Below are 9,206 nucleotides of genomic sequence, written 5' to 3' on the forward strand. Positions count from 1 at the left end.
GCCCGCACAGCCCCGGCTGACCAGCCCCTCCCCAGCTCTCGCACAGCCCCTTGCAGCACTGACAGGCTGCACTCAGGGCTCCCCGCAGCCTCCTCTGCTCCAGGCTGAACCCCCCCAGCTCTCTCCCCTCTCCTCCCAGCAGAGGGTTCCAGCCTCGGGTCACTGCTGGGGCTCCCCTGGCCCCGCTCCAGCAGCTCCGTGTCTCTGCAGGGCTGAGGAGCCCCGAGCTGGCCCCAGCGCTGCAGGGGGGTCTCCCCAGAGCAGAGCGCAGCAGAGGGGCAGCATCCCCTCCCTCACCCTGCTGCCCACGCTGCTGGGGAGGAGCCCAGCACGCAGTTGGGCGAGTGCACATTGCCGGCTCACATCCCGCTCTTCATCCACCAGTATCCTCAATTTCTTCCCTGCAGAGCTGCTCTCAATCAGTTCTTCACCCAGTCTCCACTGATACTGGGGATTTTGGGACAGGCATGGTTCCCCAGTGTAGCATTTTCTACCACACAGCTATCCGGTGTGCAGTAATACTTTGCAGTAATCAATTATCTGCTGAAGCTCAGTTTTAAGGGATTTTTTACAAGAAATAGATAGTCCCGTGATTTTATTTGACATCTGAAATTGTTTCATAAATTAACCTTCTGTGCTTGGATGTTACCATACAAAGCATCAGGTATCGCACAGATGACGCTACCCACTATCTTGAGGCCACTCAGGCAGTTAGGGAGAGGGTTGAGCTTTGAATAACTGTAAGAAAGTTTTGACACTGTATCACACAAGAGACTAATCTCGAAATTTTACAGATCTGAGCTGAGTAGAGCAAGTAACTCTGAGATCCAGAAGACAAAAAGCAGCAGAAAGTGTGAGCTCTTGACCAGAAGCGGGTTATTACTCATGACCTAAAACGTCTGCAACAAACAAGGGTGCATTCAGCGAACACATTGGGATGATTCCACTGTTTGGACTGTGGCCAAACCTGTGCTAGTCACCTCAAAGGCTCAGTAAAGAAGAGGACTCCTTGCGCTCATGGTTGCAGAACAACCTCCAAAACCGTTTATTGGTTCAGGCACCCTCTTGCCAGACAAGCATCTCACGTAACGCCACCTGAATTGCATCTGTTTTGCAATGACCTGTGTTTCAGCAGCATCAAAAAGATGTCCAGACTAATTGTACTTCAAACTTGGGAGGTTTTTTTGTTTGTGGTTTTTTTGAGGAGCCTAATTGTTTACTTAGTTTTGCTTGAAAGATGCTCTACAGTCTTTAGCTGGATACCTTTTGAGGTATGCAGTAAGTATGAGCACGCAACAAGAAAGCTTTGGGCTTTTTAATTCACTTTTATGCAACAAGTTTGGCTGTGAATCCACACTGCAGAGGAAATTTAGAGGTCACATCCAAATCTCTACAAGAACTTAACTGATTCTAAAGTTATGACTAACTAGATTCAGAACTAGGTCGGAAATACACACACCCAAGTCAATCTGGTAAGGAGACTGCTCGAAAGAAGCTGCCAGTGCCATTGGACTGCAATCTGAAGAGCCGGAACAGGAGGCCCAAGAAACGGCGTGAAGGACTGCAGGAGGCAGAGTCTGTCCGTAGATGGAGCTGTGCACCGCCCGAGGAGAGGCTCTGGCCGGGACGATGCAACCGGCACAGCTACGTTCAAGCCCCCGGTACCCCTTCTTCATGTCAACGGTTCCTGTCTCGTAAAGAGGTTTGTACCTCACAGTCAAACGAAGGCAGAGCCCGCTGTCCTCAAAACATCCAGCTGGACCACGCCACTCCCCCGTCACCCGGAAGCTATCCTGGTGTAAATGATGGGTCCCGTTCTTGATGATGTCATTGAACACGGCTGGAACTGAGCTACAGAACTCGCATAACTTACATGGCTTTGGGAGTAGTTAACACGTGAAATGAGAGGGTTACACGCTCGGATCACCTACCAGAAACATACTCATTACAACAGTGGTCACACACATTCAGGTTCCAGCCCGGGGAGTTAGCAGGTTAAAGAGAGATAACCGGGGCAGGAAGGAAACAAGCTTGGAGCAAACCCGTACCCAAAACAAAGGGAGAGGAAAAGACAAATGCCAGGGAAGAGTATCAGGAAGAAAACTAACAAAACAGATACTTGGACTTTTTTGCTTCCTTAGACTGAAGCACCATTTCAAAGCATGAGGGAAAAAGTGAAAAAGTAAATTAATCATTTATTTTAAAAGGTATGTTCTAGCAGCATTTGCCTATTTCTAGGACAAAAAAACATGCATGATTTTGAAGCTTTGCACAAAATGCTGCCAAATTCTCATTTTATTTACATGTAGGTGTAAATAAATGAGATCATGAGAACATGAGATCACTTTCCTCACACTCACTGCTTTGGGAACCTGACTAAACCAATATCTGTGGTGTCTTTGTGGAGAGGACTCGCCCTGAAGATGATGAGACTTTAGAAATTGTATTCATTCCTTACCAAATGTTCTTCAACCCCTATGAATCCTCTCTCCTGTTGGATATATGATAGGATGGGTATATGGATATACTCTAGATGCTCAATATATGAAAACAGGACTACTGTGCACTAAGCTATTCTGAAGCATTAAGGAAGCAAATTTCCAGCAGACTGGAAAGTGGGTTTGCTCTTACCATCTGTCAATGTGATGAAGAAGGAGAATCCTTCCTGGGGACCCATTTTCAGAGGTATTCCCATTTCAGCTTTTCTCCAGTTAAACATATCCAAGGCCACCTCATACCCACTCACCACTGTTTTGGCCAGCTGCACGAAGTCCCTGAAAACAGAGATACTTCATTTCCGATCCCTTACATAACAGAGTACTTTCCATCTCAAAGAATGGATGAGCAGTGAATAAGATATATTGTAAAGAGAGAATAAAGATGTTTCATACGACTGGAAAAAGGACAAGCTCAAAAAGATACAAAGCAAAACTTCAACGCTCATTTTCATTTGCATTGTTTCACCTTTTTTTCTCTAAGCACCACTATTTTTACAGAGGTGTGAAACAGAAGTGGCCAAGACAAGGAAAGTATTTTTTTTAACTACAGCTTTTCATATTTCATGCTTGGAGAGGAAAGAAATGACAATGTTCAAGAACTGACTTTTAATTTAATCATTCTTGCCAATAATTTCGCGGATAATTGTGTTTTCAGTGTGCCTTCCGCTTTGCACGATCAGCAGCACTGTTAATGACAAGGGTCAAGAGCAACAGGGAGAAAGGTGTGGGCAAAAATAAGAAGGTCTGTTGCTGCATACAGGACACAAATAGCCAGCTACTAGAGGGGCAAAGAACACAGACATAAGGGACAGTTAGGAAAAGAGATTTTTATATCTGTATGTTTAAAAAGGTTTCTCTGTTAGTAGGATTTCCTTTCTGTGGAACGTGAGAAAGACTTGGTCTACCAGGGCTCTGACAGGGCGCACCACTTACTCGCCAGGAGATGGTGGTCGAAGGACACAGTGTCGCAGACATTTTCCATACTCCTGCTTCAGCAGGGCAGGATACTGCACTCTGCCTCGCTGGTCCACTCTCCACAGAACCAAGACACCGTGCTAGAAAAAGGCAACAGTTAATTCATTACACTTTGCACACAGATGAGAATCCAGACTCCAGCTAGTCAGTGCACATAAAGACAAACATTTTTATTAACAGAGCAACATCCTTCCTTTCATTTAGTTGACACATACAATTACTTGCTCTTAAAACTAAGCCACGAGGAACAAAAATTACCTTTAACATTATAGTATTTGCTTACTTAAAATCAAGGTATATAGAAAAGCTCGTTGGTCACAGACATTCTCAGTAAAATGACACTGCCAGTGCAATTAAATGGAACAGCATCAATTTTCCTCTGTAAGTAGCATATGCAAATATTTGTTTAGGTAACTCCCTTCCCATTTCTTTCCAGTCTGATACCTAGAAGAAAAGCTATTGAGGTAAAGGCTCGTAAAGCAGAAGATGTGCATCCCTGAGCATGTGCTATAACACTGATACAGAGGAGCATGGGTGTGTGATTAGACACATGTGAAGCCACAGGATGCAGATAACCTAAGGAAAGAAGGTCAGAGTTTCTGGAGCTTTCCTCTTCTTTCGAAGCAGACATTCGAGAACAAGAAGAATTCACTTTTAGAAACAGACCTTAGTAACCAGACGAATGCTGGATGCTACCAAAAGGAAGACTGGTTAGCTACCACGCGCAGCAGCAGCCGGGGTAAGCCGGCCCTCAGAGCGTGGCCCACGTTCTGAAGGCAACACGCGTTTCACGCAGCCAGCTCAGAACAAGCACCCAACCCTTGGAGACCAGAAAGAACGGAGAAGGCAGTGAAGCAGACAGTTCAGCGTGACGTTACACAGTAACCGTCCCAGCAAACGGACTGACACCACAGCCTCACAGCTGGAATTTTAAGATCATGTACTGTTGTTACCGTGTTCGTGCTTAGGGAACCAGATTGCATTTGGCGGCAAATGCGTAAGCATTATACAGAAAAACCAGCAACAAGCTCAGTATCAAGTTCAATCTCACCTTATTTCATTAAGATCAACAACCAGAAACTGGTATTATAATCTGCTCTGGTTTTGTTTATTGCTTTCCATGGAGAATAGTCAGTGTAGAAGTGACAGTCACAGCGGTACCCTCTGAACACTTACTCTTCACGATCTACATGAGATGCAGCTGAGGCCTCCCAAGGCAACGTTTCCTTCTTTCTTCCTAAGAGTCAAATCCTAACTTCTTCTCAGCAGTAAGATGATAATATTTACAGCTCCCAATAACTGTTTATTAAGTGCAGTACTGTCTCTGCAAGAATGTGACACAGCCACGTGTCTGTGAAACCCTCAACTCCTGTTCCAAGAGGCCACTTGTGGCTCATACAACATTTGCTGGGGACCTCTGGAATTCACAGGATTCTGGGATCTGAAAGGTCAGGTCCTGCTGGCTTCTCCTCTCACTTTTCTCTCAGATTTAAGTGTCTCCAGATTCCAGGGATCCCTACTAAGAACACCTGCACCAGTATTCAGCTGGGGGAAAAGCCTGCAGCTTTCTAGAGCTGCTGCGCCTCCTTCCACTCTGTTCTGAATATCCCATCCTGTACCCAGATAACCAGATTCCTGAGTCTGGAACACGTGAAACTGGAAATAGAGAAGGTCACTGCCTCTTCTGAGTGGACGGGTTGGTGACAGAAAGGATGCAGAACAAGTGCTATTTGAAAAGGACAAAGGACATTGACTCTAAAGGTACCCTGTATCTTCCCAATCATTCTTAACAACCCACAGCTTTAGCTTCTTGTTTTAAAGGCTATTTTCCTATAAATACATTTTCATTCCAGGAAGTACCCAGATCCTTAGCATTCTTTTGTGTGACCAATATCCGGAAGTCATCCATGTTATTTGTTACCTAAAACACAATTAAGAACAACTGATTTTCAGAGCATCCTATCCCATCTTTAAGACGTTATTTTCAAATAATTCTCTGGCAGTTCAGGATTTATGATGACTGAATGTTCTCAGGTAGCACTCTCAGTTACAAAGTCCCAATGAAGATCAAACAGAAGCCAAATCAGGGCCCAAATGTTTATCCTCTTTCTAAGGCTATTCCTCTAATATGAGCAGAGTATGATCCTGGCAGCACCAAAGGACATTTCCTGAATATAAACCTTCATGGGAAACATTTTTAAAAAGAAACTCAAAAGCTACTGGGGAAGGTGTAGGAAATGGAGCATACCGACGCTGCACATCGGACTACGGTACAATCACACAGAGTGAGCAACACGAGGGACAGGGAGTCCACCCAGAGCAGTACTGGCAGTGGAGCTGGGCCACAGGGTGCTGGCCAGCTGCGTGCTCAGCCTCACAAGCCCAGGCTCTGAGCAAGGCTGGCCAGCCCACGCTGGCCACTGCGCACACCGCTGCAGCTCTTAGGAACCCACATCTCACTGGCCAGGGACACCAGGGAGAACCTTGAGTGGTGCTCAGCCTGCATTCCCGTGTCTGCAGGGGGTAACGCAGCTCTTCTGCAGTAACGAACTTTCCTGAATTCGAACTGCTGCTGCTCCATCTATTATCTCTCTGTCTTTCCAACCACAGCAACTGAAACTTGTGGCACTGAAGAGCATTCATGGCCACGCACGTGCAGGCTGTAAGGGATTTCCTCGACAGCGCTGCTTCTGCTGCGCTTGACACGCTCACCAGAGCAGCAGCTAGCATGAGTCTGTCAGACCGCTAAATTCCCCTGCAAGAACAGCTGTACCTGTGCCAAGACAGCTTCATCGCTGGGATCTGACACCAAACAAATCCGTTTCACAAAAGTTTGTTCATAAATGTGGGGTTAACGCAGGCTGTGGCTACGTTAACGTATTACCTCCAGATAAATAAGGCCTCAGTAACGCTGTGCGTCACCTTTTGTCTGGCAGCATTTTCTCTTTTCTGATAAAGCAGAGTATAAATTCTTTTTTTTACTCAGTTCTGAATTTCTGCATTTCTAACAAATATGGCACAGAATTTCCCAGACAACAATTTAAAATTGCATTTTCCTCTGACTGATATAGCTAAGGATTCTCAAAGAGCAGGACTGTAATTCTCGAACGAGCTCAAGTGCGTATCAGGGAAAATATAGAAAAAACTACTTTTTTTTTTTAACTGGTAAAACTGGAATCTTCTGTGAATACTTAATCCTGAATATTAAATATTCGATAGCTAATTTCTCATTTCACTATATAAAAGGGCAACCAGATCATCAAGAAGACTGTCACATTTCAAGTATTTGCACAACATATTTTCCATGCAATAAGTATTAATAAAAACAGTTCAAGAGAGATTAGCACGGGATGTTTTGTACTTAAGTGAGCGCTGCACTCACTACAGATGAATATATTATCTCTGGAATTTGTTTCTCCTCATCTGGGCTTTACTCCTGAGTCTACCACAAAATTAGTGCAGAGACAGGAGCAGATAATTCAGACTGCCCATGCCTCAATTACTCCATCCATTAAATAGCCCTAACCTACTCCTCACACATCCTGAGATGAGATACACTTTTATTTCAGGATAAACTGATACAACAGCAAGGAGTACTGTAGAAAAAGTTACACCACTGAGATCTGGTGTTGCTTCCTCACAGTTTTAATTTGTACCTAAAGCGAGGACATTGACCTCCCCCGCCACCACCCCTTCCCCTAACACTCCACTCCACAATCCCTTCCCACCCCTCGCAGCACTGCGTGCCACACCACACACGCGTTTGGTGTTTCACCCGCTCACCTTGTCACCAGACACAAGGTGGGCACCATCCGCACTCCACGTTAGGACTGTGATTTTGGTGGTGTGATTTGGTGGGGCAGCGTGCTGCTCCTTGTCTTCTATGTTAATTATTAAAACTTCTCCTGCCTCCCAGCCTGCTGCCAGAAGCGGTCTAGAAGGGTGCCAGGACAGTGATGTCACATGGAAGCTTCTCTCCACATGGGCATCAGACATGTGTTCTCCCTGCGAATGGAAATAAAGTGCAAGCTCAGTGCAAGGATGCAGCTGAACCTTCAAATTCACTTCCCGCTCAACAAGATCTTTTTCTGTGACAAAGGACTGGCAGGTAATAGAACTTCCTGCAAGAGACATGAAGTGGCCACCCAAATTCTCTTTACAGCTCTTTCACGCTCTATGACGTGCAGTACATTCACTTGAGAACTGCTGACGAAAACACAGCCATGCTGAGGGACTGCCACGCTCCGCCTTGCCAGGCCTCTTTCATGCGCTATGACGTGCAGTACATTCACTTGAGAACTGCTGACGAAAACACAGCCATGCTGAGGGACTGCCACGCTCCGCCTTGCCAGGCCGTGCTGCTCTCCCAGCAACAGCAGCAGCTCTCGCTGAGGACCACAGCTGATAAGAAGGCTTCGAGCACATTTCAAGGTTAAAAACCCCAACTTTTGTAAAAGACTGAAGCACCTCCCTGAGGACACAAAATAACGTGATGCCTAACAGCTCTTAAAGGGAGACCCTCCTTTGTGCCTGGTTTGGAAAAACATTTCTGGCAAATCATTTAACCTCTCTCTGAATTTATTTTTCCATTTGTAAAATCTGGGTGACAATTTTTCACAATACACATGACAAAGTACACACTTTATAGGCTACTCACATTAACAGCCTTAAATGTTTCCAGCACCTCTGCTGCTAGAGAGCTTGTAGCACCATTTCTCTGTATCGCACACTTTTTTCCTGAAAATTACGCAAACCAAAGTCCTACACAAGTTTAGAGTATGCAATGGAAGTATCTGTCCACAGGCAGAAACTGCAGCAGGAAACAACTTACTCAAATGGAACAAGCTGAGTCTGGCAAATCAGCTCAGTCTCGGGGTGGAGGAATGATTTTTTTCATTTACATTTCACAGTACGTTTTATTCACGTAGAGTTAAAAGCAAACAAAAAGAAAGGAGCAGCAGTGTCTTATCACCGTGTTTTACTTATCAGTCTGAAATCTTCGTCCTATGAGGAGTAAAAAGCGAATTGGGAACCATCACAAATAAGACTTAAAGGCTGTAAAAGTTAAAGTTCAATGGAAAGATCAATTTAATTTATGAAGACCTTTCTATAAAATACACGTAATCGGTACCTGACAGATCTGACCTGCCCTAGACAGCATAGGACACAGGGAGTAATTAAAATCCAGAGAGAGGGATTCAGCGAGCCTGGGTCAGACTGCAAACACATAAATACAACGAGGGAAGTTTCAAACCAGCCCACTGATAGCAAGCCCGAAAGCAGAGCTGCTGCTTGCTGACCTGTTCCATGTAGACATCCACGCAGCCCCCTGAGGCGGTGCTGATGGACGCCACTGCCAGCAGCGGATGCAGCGGGTGCCATGCTATGTGAGAAGGGCAGGCCACCGCAGCAGGAGCTTCTGTTCGGTGGTCCACATACACGGCCATAGCGACAGCAGCTCTCAGACCACAGACCTGGGCAAGGAAAACAGAGATTTCTAACGGGTACGCTGAAGAATAGGCTATATACACACACCTCAGATATATGCTGTATTATACATAATATATATACTACAGATACAATTACAACTATGCTTTAAAATGGGAAAAGAATAGAGCTACAGCACCTCCTTGTTAATACGCACTACACCAACATGAGAAAAGTCATAGTGGTACTTTTATGACACGGAGGAACAAATGCTGAGCCCAGCAGCCTGCAGCTTCCAAGGGCGCA

General features: G+C 45.4%; 1 protein-coding gene across 1 annotated transcript in view; it reads right to left on the reverse strand.

The window, feature by feature from the left end:
- Positions 1–8,920, reverse strand: part of IFT140 (intraflagellar transport 140) — a 77,867-nt gene extending 68,947 nt beyond the window's left edge. The window contains exons 1-4 of the mRNA XM_010136302.1: positions 8,774–8,920; positions 7,257–7,478; positions 3,432–3,553; positions 2,632–2,774 (exon numbers count right to left, since the gene is read on the reverse strand). Of these exons, the coding sequence (XP_010134604.1) occupies positions 2,632–2,774; positions 3,432–3,553; positions 7,257–7,478; positions 8,774–8,920 (634 nt within the window). The remainder of the gene's footprint in view (positions 1–2,631; positions 2,775–3,431; positions 3,554–7,256; positions 7,479–8,773) is intronic.
- Positions 8,921–9,206: the final 286 nt, after the last annotated feature.

This window comes from Buceros rhinoceros, unplaced genomic scaffold, assembly GCF_000710305.1.
Source record: "Buceros rhinoceros silvestris isolate BGI_N320 unplaced genomic scaffold, ASM71030v1 scaffold6695, whole genome shotgun sequence".
NCBI classification, from domain to species: Eukaryota; Metazoa; Chordata; class Aves; order Bucerotiformes; family Bucerotidae; genus Buceros; species Buceros rhinoceros.